The 18,454-nt window shown below is 44.2% G+C and overlaps 1 protein-coding gene across 2 annotated transcripts in view; it reads right to left on the reverse strand.

Moving 5' to 3' along the window:
• Window positions 1–18,454, reverse strand: part of LOC147122627 (uncharacterized) — a 191,627-nt gene that overhangs the window by 13,293 nt on the left and 159,880 nt on the right. For both annotated transcript variants that reach the window (XM_086007983.1, XM_086007975.1), the window contains one exon: window positions 191–274. In XM_086007983.1, coding sequence (XP_085864109.1) covers window positions 191–274 — 84 coding nt within the window. The remainder of the gene's footprint in view (window positions 1–190; window positions 275–18,454) is intronic.

Raw genomic sequence — 18,454 nt, forward strand, 5'->3', positions numbered from 1 at the left:
TTAGCATCTATGTTCACCCTTTCACCAAAATAACACAAAGTACCTTATATTACAAGACAAATAAAAAGTTCTAATAATAGCGAAAGTGCAGAACAAAGCAATAAACTTCAAGAAAAAATGCAGTCAGTCAGCTTTCCTATGCTTTAGTAAAATATCTGACCAAATACATACAGACCATAATGCTACTTACTGCTTTCTGCTTCAAGGTATTTCGCAATCCAATGCTGTTGTCTTCAAGAAAACTTATTGGTACTAGACCTCGCCTTCCATTAACCTGTGAAAACAATACCTTGAATGTTCAGGAAACACTTTAGAACTGTCAATAAATTGTATGCACTCTCTCCCACACAATGAGAAGTGGTCACAGGATTCATAGCTATAGAAATTGAGATTACATAGATACATAGATACATAGAAGATAGGAGCAGGAGTAGGCCATTCGGCCCTTCGTGCCTGCTCCGCCATTTAATGAGATCATGGCTGATCCTTTAATTCAGTATCCCGTCCCCGCCTTCTCTCCGTAACCCTTAACCCCTTTTGCCCGTAGAAATATATCTAATTCCCTCTTAAATATATTTAATGAGCTGGCGTACACTGCCCTCTGTGGCAATGAGTTCCACAGGTTCACCACTCTCTGAGTGAAGAAATTCCCCCTCATCTCTGTCCTAAATGGTTTAGCCCTTATCCTTAAATTATGTCCTCTAGTTCTGTTCTCACCCGCCAAGGGAAACATTCCTTCTGCATCCAGTCTGTCTAGACCTGTCAGAATTTTATACACTTCTATGAGGTCCCCTCTCAATCTTCTAAACTCCAGTGTGTACATCCCTAAACTACATAGTCTCTCCTCATAGGTCATTCCCGCCATTCCTGGTATCAGCCTGGTGAATCGCCGCTGCACCCCCTCCATGGCAAGAACATCCTTCCTCAGATGAGGCGACCAAAACTGTACACAGTACTCGAGGTGTGGTCTCACCAGTGCCCTGTACAGCTGCAGCAAGGTATCCCTGTTCCTGTATTCTAACCCTTTTGCTATGAAGGCCAGCATACCGTTTGCCTTCTTGACCGCCTGTTGCACCTGCATGCTCGCCTTCAGTGACTGGTGTACAAGAACACCCAGGTCTCTCTGTACTTCCCCCTCTCCCAATCTATTGCCATTTAAATAATAATTTGCCCTCCCGTTCCTGCACCCAAGGTGGATAACTTCGCACTTGTCCACATTATAGTGCATCTGCCATTTATCCGCCCAATCGCCCAGTCTGTCCAAATCGCTCTGGAGCTTCCTGGTCTCTTCCTCTGAGCCCACCCCACCTCCTAGTTTAGTGTCGTCTGCAAATTTGGAAATGCTGCATCCGACTCCCTGATCCAGGTCATTAATGTAAATTGTGAACAGCTGGGGGCCCAGGACAGATCCCTGTGGTACCCCACTTGTTACTGCCTGCCATTCAGAAAATGAGCCGTTTATTCCAACTCTCTGTTTTCTATCTGACAGCCAGTTCCCTATCCACGCCAAAACTTTCCCCTTTATCCCATGAGCCTCAATTTTCCATGCTAATCTTTTATGTGGGACCTTATCGAAGGCCTTTTGGAAGTCCAGGTACACCACATCTACTGGCTCTCCCCCATCTATTCTACCAGTTACTCCCTCAAAAAATTCCAATAGATTAGTCAAGCACGATTTACCCTTTGTAAATCCATGTTGACTCTGTCCTATCCTGTCCCCATTTGCTAAGTGCTCCGCTATTTCATCCTTAATGATGGACTCCAGCATTTTGCCCACAACTGATGTAAGGCTTACAGGTCTGTAATTACCTGCTTTTTCCCTACCCCCCTTTTTGAATAGTGGGGTAACGTTAGCTACCCTCCAATCCATCGGCACTGTTCCCGAGTCTAATGAATTCTGAAAAATCATCCTTAGTGCATCCGCTATCTCTAGGGCCACCTCCTTCAGTACCCTAGGATGCATGTTATCAGGCCCTGGGGATTTGTCCACCTTCAATCCCTTTAGCTTCCTTAACACCATATCCTTAGAGATATTGATTTGCGTCAGTTCCTCCTTTGCCAATGTCCCTATTTTTCCCGATATCCCAGGGAGGTTTTTTGTGTCTTCCTTCGTAAAGACTGACCCAAAGTATGCATTTAGTTGATCTGCCATTTCCTTATTTCCCATTATATATTCCCCCGTATCTGACTGCAATGGACCAACTTTGGTTTTCACCAGTCTTTTCCTTTTGATATATTTATAAAAGCTTTTGGAGTTAGTTTTTATATTTTCCGCCAGCTTGTTTTCGTAAGCTATTTTGCCCCTCTTGATCATGCCCTTTGCCCTCCTTTGCTCTATCTTAAACTGTTCCCAATCTTCCGCTCTGGCGCTTTTTTTGGCTATTTTATACGCCCTATCTTTGGATTTTATGCTGTCTCTAATTTCCCCTGTTATCCACGGTTGAGTCACCTTTTTAGATTTCCTTTTATGCCAGATTGGTATAAACAATTTTTGCAATTTTGTCATTCTATCTTTAAATGTTTGCCATTGTTTATCTACCTCCAGTCCTCTCAGGAACGTTGTCCAATCAGACCTACTCAGTTCCCGTCTCATGGCATCATAATTCCCCTTGTTTAAATTCAGGACCTTAGTCTCTGAGTCGATTTCTTCGCTCTCCATTTCGAGTGAGAAATCGATCATGTTATGATCGCTCTGACCCAAGGGTCCCCGTACAACAAGATTACTGATTAGTCCCTTCTCATTGCACAGTACCCAGTCCAATATAGCCTGTTCCCGAGTTGGTTCCTCGACATATTGATCCAGATAACCATCCCTTAAACACTCAAGGAATTCCTCCTCCTCATTATTTTTACTGATTAGGCTAGTCCAATCTATATGTAAGTTAAAGTCACCTATGATGACAGCTGTGCTCTTATTGCACGCTTCTCTAATTTCCCTCGTGATGCCCTCCCTAACCTCTATTTTACTATTTGGAGGCCTATATACCACTCCTATTAATGTTTTTCGCCCCTCGCTATTTCTTAGCTCCACCCATATAGATTCTGTATTAACTGAGTTAATATCCTTCCTTTCAATTGCATTTATCCCCTCTTTTACTAGCAATGCTGAGAAAAATCAAACCAACTTATTATACAGTATTAGGGCTTTGTGTGAAGCTCGGGGACGAGAACGTGAGTAAAATTAAGCAATCAAATCCCAAGTTACAGAAAATCCAAGCATGCAGGCATAAGTCTTCTTAAGCTGCCCAGGAACATCGACCCACATCCATTTCACCCACAAGGAAGAAATGTCCTTATATAATAATTTGCAGGGCTACGGGGAAAATGCGGGGGAGTGGGACTAGCTGAAGCGCTCTTGCAGAGGGCCGGCACGGGCTCGACGGGTCAAATGGCCACCTTCTGTGCTGTAACCATTCTATGATAACAATATATAGTAAATATTATACAATATTTTTATATCATATATTAATATCTACATATATTTATATAAAATATGTTAGCCAATCTCCGATGGTGTTGCACACAGAGTCAAGACCGAGTATAGTCTTTGGGTTAGAGAGTGTGGGTTAATTGGAACAGGCTGCATGGACCTAATTCAGTACCCATCTTAAAATGATATATTCTTTCATTTTTTTAATATATAATACTATGATTTCATATTATAATATTTGTAATTAAATAACAAAATGTCTAGCAACTTGGGAAGCAGAGTTGATTGGGCCGTAGGAGTTTCTCTGGAGTAGAGGTTGAGGCGCTGAGATGAAAAATTGAGGTGCTACAGCACCACCATTGGTGCAATGGTGTCACTACACCCTGTACAGTGTGCAAGTTTACTTGAGCAGACTCCAATGTGGATACAGGAATTTATAATGGTAAAAGTTGATAGGAAGTACACATAGACATAAGATTATTGCTGATGATGGGTCAAAGGCTATGTTGTTCCAATGGAAAATGTTAGGACATGAGAGTGAGTGAGGGCTGCACATATCTAGTGAAAGTATTTGGAAAGTAGTCTGTAAGAGCTCTGCCCTGACATAGTGAAGCAACTACTCTTTCCCTCTCTGTAACTAATTGACTCTAATTCACCCTGCTTCCTTCCCTGTTGTTCGCTCTGTTTCTTTCTCTGTCCTTGAATCTGATTGGTTAAGGAGATAAGATTGTTGGTCCTGTTGTTCGCCAAGGTCCCAGATGCTCCGGTGAGGCAGTGACCTTGCTGTTATCACGTTGCACTTCCAGCAATTTGCGGTGCAAAAAATGTTCGAGATGAAGGATGAGGAAAAAAAACTAACCAACGAGGCATACCGCGAGACGCCCCACTCCAGCAAATTCTGGGCCTACATATTTCTCATCATTAACACCATATTAGAATATTAGGAATTTCAGTGTATTCCTGGCATTCAATGTTGTTAGGGGGGATTCATTTTTTAAATGACCCACAAATCAGTTGCAATCAGTTGCTGGGCAATTGATTGTATTCGGCAAAGTGGCAACTTAAAAATCTTCTCCACTTCTTCAGCTGCAATATTCTGATCCCACGCCCCGAGGAGCAGACCTGCCACCACCAGTGGAACTACTAACAGGAGGCTGCCAACAACATACAGAAGATGCTGACTACAGAAATTCCAATGGGGTCACAGCAGGGAGTCACTGGCGGGTGCAAAACCAGCCCTGCTACATTTTAGAATTTACCTCAGATAAAAATGATTCATCTCCAAAAAAAATTAAAATGAGTTCATAGTCACTGCAGCAGATCGGGACAATCTTCACAGAAATTCAGGACCTGAAGATTTATTTTGCATCGTGTGCAGGTTAGGAGACTGCTTGAAGAGCTCGAGTTAGATTTTCAAAACATTTTCACCCACATGAAAAAGAAACACTTTTTTTCATTAAATCCTACTTAATTGTAATCTTTATCCAAATGTGTGGTAAGTTCAGTTCATAGAACTTATCTATTTGTTTACATAAACAGAAGTTGACTAATGGAGCTTTGCAGGTTATGATTTACAGTCAGTTCTTACATTATAAAGGGTTAAGGAGGTGAAAATTAGAAACCATAATTGTACAGAGAAAAGAGCATATGGTAATGTTACCGTTCTGTATCCTCAGGGTAAAGGGAGGGGAGTATTACGAGTTATTTAACATAATGGAGCACAGTACCAAAAACCTTCCATACAACACAAAGCCATCTTTGTATGTTCAGGGTTTTAAAAAAAAAAGTTGAGCTGCATTTTTAATGCTGTACACCATCTTTAATTGAACAATCAGCCAAATTCTCAGAAGGAAAACACTCTGGCCTGCTGCTTAACGATCTTTTCAGCAACAAAAAAGAGTGAATTAGAAAAGAGGCTTTTCAGTACAGTGACACATTGCACAAAGGAGTTGGAAAGTCTCCAGCAATAGCTGAATGAAACATAATAAAAGTTTGAAAAAAATCTCCACAGAGCTAGGCTTAATGTAATACTTAACACCAGAAAAAGGTGGATTAACATAACGCGGTCTTATTAATAGGTATTGATTCAAAGCTTCCATAAAGTTCATCTATGAGGCAAATATGTAATATATTTAAACATTAATGGTGAATTGTGCATTATGGTTGCTGTAATTTGCATCCTCAGTGGGACACTTAGGAAGCAGTAGAAATTTAGACTGCTTTGCTGAGGTGAGGGAACTTTGTGGCTTCTGAGTAATTATATTTTTTCTTTTACCAGATTCTGTTGGCCTATTAGGAATGCAGTGTGCATTGAACAGTAAATCACAGCTTCATCCAAGACTTCTGTCACTGCTTCTTAAAGGGCATCAGTAAATGGATTTCGTACACACAAAAAGGTTTAAAATAGATATTATGGTCTGCCGATCATAAGTTTGTTTAATTTACTCATGCAAAGTATTATCCTCGCCAACACAGCTCACAATTTATGATGCTGTAATTAAACCTGTAAGAGAGTGTTTCAGTACATTATTTATTGCTGCATGTGTGGTGAATCTAAATCTCTGAGAATACACGATAACATAAATTATATTTGAGAAAACAATGGAATCACATGGGGAAAAATAGTACGGTATTGTAAAGACAATGGTAGGGGTTACAATTATTCAATTGGCTGTAGTTTGATGTTGGCTTGTACTTTAAAACTCTGGGGGTAAGGATTCCTCCGCTCACTGTGTGTACTGGCATCATTAAAGCATTTGTGAAGAGTTCCTCAGTTCACTATTGATAGTGATATTGTAAACACGTTCTAAATGTCCTACCCCGTATCCTGAGACTGTGAACGAGGGGTCGCAGTCTCAGGATACGGGGTGGTACATTTAGGACTGAGATGAGGAGTAATTTCTTCACTCAGAGGGTGGTGAACCTGTGGAATTCTCTACCACAGAAGACTGTGGAGGCCAAGTCACTGAACATATTTAAGAAGTAGATAGATTTCTAGACACAAAAGGCATCTATTTGTTTACGTAAACAGGGTATGGGGAGAGAGCGGGAATATGGTACTGAGTTAGAGGATCAGCCATGATCATATTGAATGGCGGAGCAAGCTCAGAGGGCCGAATGGCCTACTCCTGCTGCTATATTTCTATGTTTCTATGTTCTTAACACGTTTATGATTTCAGTAGAAATACTAAACAGGGGAAATCTTCACAAACACATTTATGATGTCGCTAAAGACAGGAGAGTCGTTACCTACGTATATACTCATCACATTAATAGATAAATGTGGAGAGTTTATTTGCGAGGAGATTTATCTCCAGTTATAATGAGGGATATTGAGATGATGCCTTAAAACTGAAGGCAACAGATATTTCATAATCTTCCTTACATGTATCTTATTAGCAGACTTTTATCGGCTAGCCAGGATTTCCACAGCAACAATTTATCATGGCAGGTTTTCAAGACGTTGCCATGGAAATTCTGGTTGCTTAACAGAAAACATGCTAACAACATATACTTGATAAATCAGTGTGAACACTCAGTATTTCTTCTGCTACTCACATGGGGTCACAATTAGCAGTATGATATTAATTTGCATATCCACCAGGACAATGGTTTTGTAAATAAACAGTAAATTAGTAGTTTCAAAAATATTAAAGGACTATTCTAAAACTCAGTCATTTCTATGGGTGTTAAAAATGTGTTTTTCTGGGGGGGTGGGGGTGGGAGGGGGTAACCAGACTTAGTAATTATCTTATTGTGACAGTTTTCCCAAGAAGCTATTATGCAAAAAGATACTGAAATGTCTACAGGTTACACACACATTTTCCAAACTATGCATCCTGAGCCAAAGGTAGGTAGGAGGAGGGGAGGTACATCAATAACAACTTGTGTTTATATACCATCTTTAACGTAGAAAAACTTCCCAAGGCACTTTACAGAAGCAGAATCAGACAAAAATGGACGCCGAGGCAAAGAAGGAGGTATTAGGAGGGGTGACCAAAAGCTTGGTCAAAGAGCTGAGTTTTAAGGACAGACTTACAGGAGATGGAGAGGCGGAGCAGTTTAAGAGAGGGAATTCCAGAGCCTGGGGCAGAGATGGCTGAAGGCATGGCCGCTAATGGCAAGGCAAAGGGAGGGCGGATTGAACAAAAGGCTGAGGTCAGAGGAATGGAGATTATGGGGGAGGGAGCAGAGGGGCTGTAGGGCTTGAGGAGGTTACAGAGATAGGGAAGGGTGAAGGTGTGAAGGGGTTTAAATATGAGGATGAAAGCTGGATAAAAATAATTTGCATTTATATAGTGCCTTTCAAAATCTCAGGATGCCCCAAAGCACAGCTAATGAAGTATTTGTTGTAATGTAGAGAAATGCGGCAGCCAATTTGAATATCGCAAAGTCCCACAAACAGCAATGAGATAAATGACCAGATAAACTGTTTTCAAAACAAATAGAAAGATTTGCATTTATGTAGCGCCTTCATGACCTCAGGATATCCCAAAGCATTTACAGCCAATTAAGTAGTTTTGAAGTGTAGTCTCTGTTGTAATGTAGGAAATGCGGCCGCCAAATTAGGCACAGCAAGCTTCCACAAACAGCAATGAGGTAATGACCAGATAATCTGTTTTAGTGATGTTGGTGAGGAATAAATATTGGCCTGGACATTGGGGAGAACTTCCCTGCTCGTCTTCGAATAATGCCGTGGGATCTTTTACATCCACCTGATAGGGCAGCCTTGCTTTAATGTGTTATTCAAAAGACGGCACCTCCTCAGAGGTGCTACCACTGAGCCAATATCTGATGCCGATCTATCCAAAATTCCAGCAGCCAATCCAGGGCAATAATTGATAGCAGGAATTTTAATAGAGCTTAAATAAAAAGTTCAGGTATAACTACAATCGTTAAAATAACTACACTAATTAAATCTATTAAATCTATTAAATATGACCCATGTGCAGTTGAAAACAATGAAATATATCTACACTAAAGCTTAAATAACCCTTCTAATTTGTTCATCCCAGTTTGGCATAAAAATAAAACAAAAAAGGTGACTCAACCGTGGCTAACAAGGGAAATTAGGGATAGCATAAGATCCAAGGAGAGGACATATAAATTGGCCAGAAAAAGCAATAATCCTGAGGATTGGGAGCAGTTTAGGATTCAACAAAGGAGGACAAAGGGATTAATTAAGAAGGGGGAAATAGAATATGAGAGTAAGCTTGCTGGGAACATAAAAACTGACTGTAAAAGCTTTTATAGATATGTGAAGAGAAACTGATTGGTGAAGTCAAGCGTAGGTCCCTTGCAGTCAGAATCAGGGGAATTTATAATAGGGAACAAAGAAATGGCAGACCAACTAAATACATATTTTGGTTCTGTCTTCACAAAGGAGGACACAAATAACCTCCCAGAGATGTCGGGGAACATAGGGTCTGATGAAAGGGAGGAGCTGAAAGAAATCAGTATTTGTAGGGAAATGGTGTTAGGGAAATTGATGGGATTGAAGGCCGATAAATCCCCAGGGCCTGATAATCTACATCCTAGGGTACTTAAGGAAGTGGCCCTAGAAATAGTAGATGCATTGCTGATCATCTTCCAACATTCGATGGAATCTGGAACAGTACCCATGGATTGGAGGGTAGCTAATGTTACCCCACTATTCAAAAAAGGTGGTAGAGAGAAAACAGGGAATTACAGACCGGTAAGCCTGACATCGGTAGTGGGGAAAATGCTAGAGTCCATTATAAAAGATGTAATAGCAGAGCACTTGGAAAACAGTGACAGGATCGGACAAAGTCAACATGGATTCACAAAAGGTAATCATGCTTGACTAATCTACTGGAATTTTTTGAGGATGTAACTGGTAAAATAGGTAAGGGAGAACCAGTGGATGTGGTGTATCTGGACTTTCAGAAGGCCTTCGATAAGGTCCCGCATAAGAGATTAACGTGTAAAGTTAAGGCACATGGGATTGGGGGCAAGGTATTGACTTGGATAGAGAACTGGTTGGCAGACAGAAAGCAAAGAGTTGGAATAAACGGGTCTTTTTCCGAGTGGCAGGCAGTGACTAGTGGGGTACCGCAGGGATCGGTCCTTGGACCCCAGCTATTCACAATATATATATTAATGATCTAGACAAGGGAACTAGATGTAATATCTCCAAATTTGCAGACGACACAAAGCTGGGTGGGCGTGTGTGCTGTGAGGAGGATGTCGAGAAACTCCACGATGATTTGGACATGTTGGGTGATTGGGCAGAAGCATGGCAGATGCAATATAACGTGGATAAATGTGAGGTGGCAAAAACAGGAAGGCAGATTATTATCTAAATGGCAATAGATTGGGAGAAGGGGAAGTGCAACGAGACCTGGGTGTCCTTGTGCACCAGTCGCTGAAGGTAAGCATGCAAGCGCAGCAGGCGGTTAAGAAGGCAAATGGTATGTTGGCCTTCGTAGCGAGAGGGTTTGAGTACAGGAACAAGGATGTCTTGCTGCAGTTGTACAGGGCCTTGGTGCACGAGGATGTCTTGCTGCAGTTGTACAGGGCCTTGGTGAGACCACATCTTGAGTATTGTGTGCAGTTTTGGTTGCCTTATCTGAAAAAGGATGTTCTTGCCATGGAAGGAGTTCAGCGAAGATTCACCAGGCTGATACCTGGGATGGCAGGAATGACGTATGAGGAGAGATTGGGTCGATTGGGCTTGTACTCGCTGGAGTTTAGAAGAATGAGAGGTGATCTCATTGAAACTTATAAAATTCTGACAGGACTGGACAGACTAGATGCAGGAAGGATGTTCCCGATGGTCGGGGAGTCCAGAACCAGGGGACACAGTCTAAGGATAAAGGGTAGGCCACTTAGGACAGAAATGAGGAGGAATTTCTTCACCCAGAGAGTGGTGAACCTGTGGAACTCTCTACCACAGAAGGCGGTGGAGGCCAGTTCATTAAATATATTCAAGAAGGTGTTGGATATATTTCTTAAGGCTAAAGGGATCAAGGGGTATGGGGAGAAAGCAGGGACCGGGTACTGAATTTGGATGATCAGCCATGATCGCATTGAATGGCGGAGCAGGCTCGAGGGGCCAAATGGCCTACTCCTGCTCCTATCTTCTATGTTTCTAAATTAGGGCATAAATACTACAATTAACAGGTTTCTCTGACATATATAACATTATTATGGGCTGGATTTTGTCAGTGTGTGCGGGCTGGGGCGTGTCAGGTGGAAATCGTGTCAGGACCCCGACTCCGAAGTGAAGTGTTGAAAAAGTGCGATTTTCCCCTAATTGGCCAATTGATTTCCTGCGTGTGAGAACCACTGGCCCAATTAGTCTTTTCATACAGAAAGTCGTCTCTGATGACGTCATCAATGCTGTTGAATTTAAGGCCTGCAAGCAGCCTTGCTTCCTCTGGAGACTGCAAAGGCTCTGCAATTTACATGAAGGAGTTGAATTGTGGAAAATGTCAACGATCAAGCAAAAGTGTGCTCCTCGGTTTGATGAGCCCTCCCTCCAAGCTCTGGTGCACGGAGCCAGCTGCAATAAGGAGGTGCTGTTCCCTTCCTCAGGGAGAAAAAAGCCACCCCAGCAGACAAAAGCTGTGTGGCTACAAGTGGCCCAGGTTGTCAACTCCATTTCAATGAGCCGCAGAACCTGGCTGCAATGCAGGAAGAGGTTTCATGACTTTCTCCGCAACGGAAAAGTGAGCATGACTTTCCCATCACCCTCAACCTGATCCCCATCGCCTCTCCTCACCAGCACTCTGCTTTGCCAACCACTTCCTCCACATCCCACTTGACACTTACATCACTGCACCCTTACCCGTTCCCTCTCTCTCCAAGGTCACATTCACTTAACTATTCAACCATGCAGCCCTCACACTTCCTATCACTGTGATGCCATGACAACAACTACTTACAACACACAGGGAGGGTCCTTTGTATCCTTCTAAGTATCTATGCTATGCATTCACTACACTCACTCCTTCCATGGTCCATGGAGGAGCTTAGTCACAAGGGTATTGAAAACATGGTCATTGTTCAGAATAGAATGACATCTCTTGAGGAGCGATGGTCAGCTATTGGGCAAGCAAAGCAGACCTTCATGCAAGTCCTCTGGAGTAGGACTTCCAGTGCAGAAATGGGTCCTCATGGCCCCCGTGCAGTGCAGCAAGGTGCTCTCAAGCCACTTGCTACCTCTGAAGTGGGGCTGACCCATGAGAGGGATGTTGGTGGCAGACAACAAAGCAGTGGGGGCTCCTCTGCAAGCACTCACATGACCATGCCACAGCAAAGCTCTCGGTCAAAGCCCCACCAGAGTCCTCAACCAAATGACATGGGCATCTCAGCCCCTGCACAGTCGTAGGAGCAGCAGACTGTTGGCGAGCCCGCACAGGTTCGCCACCCCAGAGGATGCCCGCCAAAGGCGTCGAGACAGGAGCAGCAAGAGAGGGAGCAAGGGGCCTCCACATCTGCTGAAGCCACAGGGGAAGCACCACGTAGGAGCACGCGTAAGAGGAAGGTAAAGCACAAGTAGTCACAAGGGTAGTCACTTGGGTGCGGTGTTGTTTTGTTTTTGAACCAGCCATCATTGTGATTGTATTATAAAGTGTTTTGATGGCAAACTGTTGAAGTTGTAGCCTGTGTCATTTCGCAAATGGGACTTTCACATTGAGGGCTTAGGGCGCCTTGCAATTATCAGAATGGTGGTCAGAGTGATAGGATTCCATAGGTTCTTCTCCATTGTCGATGATGTGGTAAGAAGGAGCAAGACTAAAGTGTTTGATTGTGCAGGCTAAGCAAATCTGGCCAGGATGAGTGCGTCCCTTGCATCCCGGGCAGCAATGTTGTTGCATGCTGGCACCTTCTGGCCTGTGCATCTTCAGGTGGGTGACTAGCAGCTTGGCGCTCCTGTTGATGGCGCTGCTGTTGCTCATGGATGGATCTGCTGCTGCCGCGGCTGGTCTGCATCCGAATCTGATGTCCAGGAGGAAAGGAATTAAATGTTCGCCATGCTTCTGGAATAGGTTTCAGTTGAAGAAGCGCTTAGTCAAGGTGGGGAGAGGGGTTTCCCAGGAGGTCACACTGGAGATGGGTGTCAGGCTCCAAACTTCCACAACACTGAGTATGCCTGCTAAAAGTTCCCCCAGACCTGAAACAACAAAGTTCTGCCACCTGCAAATGATCATCGTTGAAAACTCCTTTGTAATGGTGGAATTGCAGCTGTTCATAAGCAATCCACGAGTGAGGCCGCCAGGATTACCTGGCGTGTTCCAGAGGAGGCGTGTAGGATGGGGGAAATGTGTTAAAATCGGAAAGGCCTCTCAAAATGGGATTATAGAGGCAATTAAGTGGTTGTTAAGGGCCTTAAGGGCCTAACCCGTCTCTTGGAGGTGGGATGGAAAGCAGGTCAGAAAACACGCAATTGGGAAAATTGCATGGAGGCGGGAACGGGCCCGCCCGCCAGTTTTGGCGATTTTAACAACTCGCACGCCTCCAAACCCGCCTCCTCGGGGCTGGGAAAATCGAGCCCTATGTCTTTTCATCATGAGAATTTTAAGTTGACCGGGAACTAATGTAGGTCAGCAAGGACAGAGGCGATAAGTGAGTAGGACCTGGTTTTCAGCAGCAAATGGACTAAGGCAGGGACAGAGGCAAGCACTGTTGTGTAGGTGGTGTTTGTGATTAATAGAATATGGGGATGGAAGCTCGGTTTGGGGACAAATAGGACTTTGAGGTTTCAAACAGTCTGCTTCAGCATGAGACAGTGGCCAGGGAGCGTACAGAGTTTGTGGCAGGGGCCGTAGAGAATGGCTTCAGTCTTCCCAATGATTAACTGGAGGAGGCTGTACCTCATCACAGAATCACAGAATCACAGAAACCCCACAGTGCAGATAGAGGCCATTTCGGCCCATCGAGCCTGCACCGACACATATCCCACCCGATCCCCATAACCCCTACACCAACACATATCCCACCCTATCCCCGTAACCCCACGTATTTAATCCCCCTAACACTAAGGGTCAATTTATCATAGCCAATCAACCTAACTCGCACATCTTTGGACTGTGGGAGGAAACCGGAGCACCCGGAGGAAACCCACGCAAACACGGGGAGAATGTGCAAACTCCACACAGACAGGATGTTGCAATCTGACACCACAGAGACAGTGGATGGGTTAAGAGGTGGTGGAGAGGTAGAGCTGGATGTTGTCAGTGTAAATGTGGAAGTTGAGTCCATGTCTGCAGATGATGTCACCAAAGGCAAGCACTTGGATGAGGAAAAGGAGGGGACACGGTTCGTTCCTTGAGGGACTTCAAATGTAGGGAATCCCCTCCTCCCTCTGTGAGCAGCTTGTCCTCTTCTTCACTGCCTCTGCTCCAGCTCCCTGTCATGCTGCAGGCCAAGGGAGATGACGACGAGAGCACTCATGACTGAGAGCAAGTGGTCTGACCAGAACCCTTGAAGTCAGAACCAAGGCATTCTCCACTTGTAGCACCACTCCCCGTCACCTCACCAACTTTAAACAACTCTAGAAAGCTCCAAACACTTCCACAAACTTCCACAGAGCCAGTAGAAATTAATCAGCAACTAATCTTAGAGCGTTAACTCACCTAAGATAGAGCATTAATGAGGACGAAAATGGCAGCGCTGGCGTCAAATCAGCATTGCACGCTGATTGACGTCACAATCTGCCTAATCTACACACTTCTGGTGCAAGCTCCCAGTGCTGATGCTAATGCCCTCACCAAGGTGGCGTCCGGCACGGCACACACCAGAAGTGTACGCGCATGGCGCAAATGCCATTTTAGTCACAAAATGGCACCCATAGCACCTAAATATTTTTGCCCCTAAAGTTACCTTTTACTAGATTGAATCTGTGTTCCTAGTCCTACTCCCACTGTTTAATTTTAAGCAGTCTTCCAGATTACCCTTTTCCATGCCATTTACTATCTTGTAAACCGTTATAAGATCATCTCTCCAGTCTTTCCTCATAAGTCAGAACCCCAGCACTAGGATATCAGCCTTATGGCTCTACTCTGCAATGCCTCCCCTCCATTGCTTAAATGTCTCCTTTGTTTCTCTGCCAGACAGAACCAGACAGAGTACTGCAGGTGCAGTCTGATGAGAGTATTGTATAGTTTGATCATAACTTCCTCTGACTTGCATTTTACTGTTTTGACTCTAGTTCAATATTCTGCACTGTATTGATTAGACATGTTAGCATTGAGCCTACTTAGAATCTTGGATCTCTTTCAATCTCATCCTTCCATAATATTTATCTAATTTTACAACTTACAACCTGGTGCTACATTTCCATTGTCCCAGCAGCACGCATGTTCCAGGGAGTATTTGATCATTCCTGTCTATACTCATTCCTATTACCATATCAGCTATTTTTACTCGGAGTCTGTTCTATATATCTATGCCCTGTTGGTTAGAATAAATTCTTGTAATCTTCTCTCTTCCCACATTACAACAGTGACTCTACTTCAAAAGTACTTCATTGACTGTAAAGCGCTTTGAGAAGTCCGGTGGTCGTGAAAGGCGCCATATAAATGCAAGTCTTTCTTTCTTTCTTCCTTGGTGTTTATTTTGTTAAGGAGAAAGTATAGCCTACAGTGGAGTACCTTTTAAACAAAGCAAGCTAACATTTGTTGAATACCTTCTTCTGGAAAGTGAGTGAAACCAGTTCTGATTAATGGCTTGACCATTGTTTATTTTATAGCCTATGGGATAGGACCAGATCATGTTGCAAGCATCACAATGGTATCCAGCATCATAATGATGTCAATCATCAATCAACATGGCACGTAACATTTGGTGATTAGCCAAAGGTTGTTCCTGTGCCAAAGAATATATAGTCCAGAAAACCTGACAGGCTGGGTAGTGAAGACATCAGAGAATATCAACAGATGGAAGTTAACAGAGTAGAGAGAAATGGCAATTATAACAGAAAGGATTTTATCACCTTATTGTCAATCATGATTCAAGAAATTAAAATGCTATCATGTCATAATAATTTAACATGCACTTAAGCTAGTTAGCACTTTTATAACCATCTACTACTGGAGAAGGAATTGAGATGTCACCACAGTAAGAAACCTTGGGCTGAATTTCCACCCCTTCCGCCTGGCAGAAATGGTGCAGTAGCATCCCGAAAATGGGGGTCAATGACCTACCGCCCTGTTGCAGCTCTGGCTGGGGCAATGTTCACTGGAGCCTCCCACTGGGTAGCTGGAGTGGCCCCCATAATCAGGCAGTATGCCCCTTTAAAATCCTGATCTGGTCGGATGGACTCAGTTTTCATATATATGCTGATGACATCCAACTTTGGCCCTCTATCACTATCCTTGACTCCATTGCTATTGATGTGGTCTCCGACATCAAATCATGAATGAGCCAGAACTTTCTCAAGCTCAATATTGGTAAGGCCAATGCCATCCTGTTGTGTTTTCATCAGATATTTTGCCCTTCAGCTCCCAATGCCCCTTTCACTCAAGCTGAACCTGAAAATTTGCAACCTCAATGTCCTTCAAACTCCATTTCTAGGTCATTATCAAGACCACCTCATCAGCCTCCCTCTGTACCTCATCCACACCTTCATTATCTTCAGGCTCGTCCTCCCTAATGCTCTATTGCTGGCCTCGCAAGCTCCAATCTACACAAACTTCAACTCACCTGGAATTCTGTTGCTCACACCATGGCCTAGAAATTCAGTTAAGGCCCGCCAGCAGGCTAATGCCCAAAAGTTAGCGCTGCGCGCGGAGCCAGTTGCGCCCACCAGATATTCACTTTTAGCGCCCCAAGTCGGAACCGGGCGCTGTTCCAGGGTGTGCCCGCCTCCGCTTGGGGCACTGAAAGTGAATTTCAGCGCTCCAGCTGCCGCTGCGCCACCCGATGCGGTGCGGCAGGCTGGGGTACTGCAGGCCTCCTCCTTCTCTTAAGGAGGAGCTGCCTGCAGCCATGAGATCGCCGCTGGATTCTGCCGGCAAATGAGGCCGGCACCACGGAGAAGTGCCGGGCTCGCGGGAATCAGCCACCAATGCCGCGGGGGGGGGGTGGTGTAGGAGGCCGGGGAGGGAGGTGCGGGCAGGCGGCCACCGAAAAAGCGGCCGGCCGCACCTCCACCTTAAAGCGCCCCAGTTGCGCAGCAGTACGGCCCCGTTTTTCCAGCGCTGTTTGCGGCCGCTGCAGAAGAGGCGGCCGCAACTAAATATGGGGTTTGGGCCGGAAGCGGGGCGAAACCGGGGCACTGCGCACACCGATGACGTCATCGGTGTCGGCGCAGCGCTACCGGCTACCGCCGCCATTACCGCAGCGCTGAATATCAGCGCACCCTCTTACACTGGCGCAGAAACCCTCTTTGGGCGAAAAGTGGGCGCAAAGCCTACTGAATTTCTAGGCCCATGTTTCATACTATCCCACTCACCATACCCCAGTTCTTAGTGACCTCCACTAGCTTCCAATCCCCCAAGCACACAGATTTCAAAATCCTTGTTCACATTTACAAATCCCTCCTTGGCCTTGAAACATTTTGATGTGATAAGGTAATATATAAATGCAAATATTATTTGTATTTATAGTCTATGTCAAAGCTTGCAACTTCCTTGTTTTATATTTGGTCTACTCTTCCCGCCACCATTGGTGGCAGTGCCATCACAAAACCTTTTAAAAAGGAGACAAGACAGACCCAGGTAACTATAGGCCCATTAGTTTGACATCAGTACTAGGAAATATGCTTGAAAGAAGCATTAGGGATGCAATATATGATTAGGTAGATAGAGTGATAGAGGATAGAGGGACTCCCAACGTGGCTTCAAAAATGAGGTCATGTCTTACAAATGTTATTATATTTTTTTGAAGAAGTCACCAAGATGGTGGATGAGGGAAGACCAATAGACATTGTCTACTTAGATTTCAAAAAAGCTTCTGACAAGGTACCGCAGAAGAGGCTTCTCTACAAGATCCAAGCCTCCGGTATTAGTGGTAATATACTGAGCTGGATTGAGAACTGGCTGGAAGGCTGTAAGCAGAAAATACCTTTTCGATGGATTTGGATCTGTTTGGGGACCGGTCACCAGTGGTGTCCCTCAGGGATCAGCTTAGGACTGTTGCTCTTTACTATTTTTATTAATGATCTAGATGAAGGTGTTGAGGGCACAATCTGCAAGTTTGCAGATGATATTAAGATTTGTGCTAGTATCAAGACTGCAGATGATGTTTGACTGCTTCAGGCGGATGTTGATGCGTGGATCTCTAAAGTTTCATGAGCAATGCCGTGAAGCGATAGCTAGAGCGAATAGGGTGTTGGGGTGCATTTATAGGACAACTAACCATAAGACAAAGCACACTCTTTTGCCCTTGTAAAAAACCTTGGTCAGGCTTCAGTTAGAATACTGTGTCCAGTTTTGGTCTCCTCACAAGGTGGGTGATATTGAGGCTTTGGAAAGGGTGCAGAAGAGGGCGACTAGATTAATTCCCAGTTTGAAGCATCTTAATTATCGCAATAGGTTAAAAGAGCTGGACTCTACAGTTTAGAGAAGCGTAGACTTAAGGATGATATGATCAAGGTTTATAAGATGACGAAGGGAATAGATTGTGTTCCAGTTGAGTTTGTGCCAATTAAACAGGTTAGGGAGGACCAGGGGTCACAATTTTAAGTTGTACAAGGCCAGATCTAGGTTAGATGTCAGGGGGTGGCTCTTTTCCCAGAGAATAGTGGACCTCTGGAACAGGCTGCCAGCTCATGCGGTGGATGTTGATTCGTTGAATTCCTTCAAGTGAGAACTGGATCTGTTTCTGGCTGGGGTGGAGAACACCTCTTGCAAAAGGTAGGTACAGCATAAAATTATCAGGGCCAGAGTGATCTCCTGGATTAGTTTTGATTGCCTTAGCGGGTCGGAGAGGAATTTCCCAGATATTTTCCTCCAAATTAGCCTGGGTTTTTATCTGGTTTTTCACCTCTTCCAAAAGATCACAGTGTGGGGTAGAGAGTATATATAGTGTGATGCACAAGGTAGCACAATTGTGTAG

Source organism: Somniosus microcephalus, chromosome 2 (genome assembly GCF_052327205.1).
Source record: "Somniosus microcephalus isolate GS21.2 chromosome 2, FLI_Smic_1.0, whole genome shotgun sequence".
In the NCBI taxonomy this organism is placed as follows: domain Eukaryota; kingdom Metazoa; phylum Chordata; class Chondrichthyes; order Squaliformes; family Somniosidae; genus Somniosus; species Somniosus microcephalus.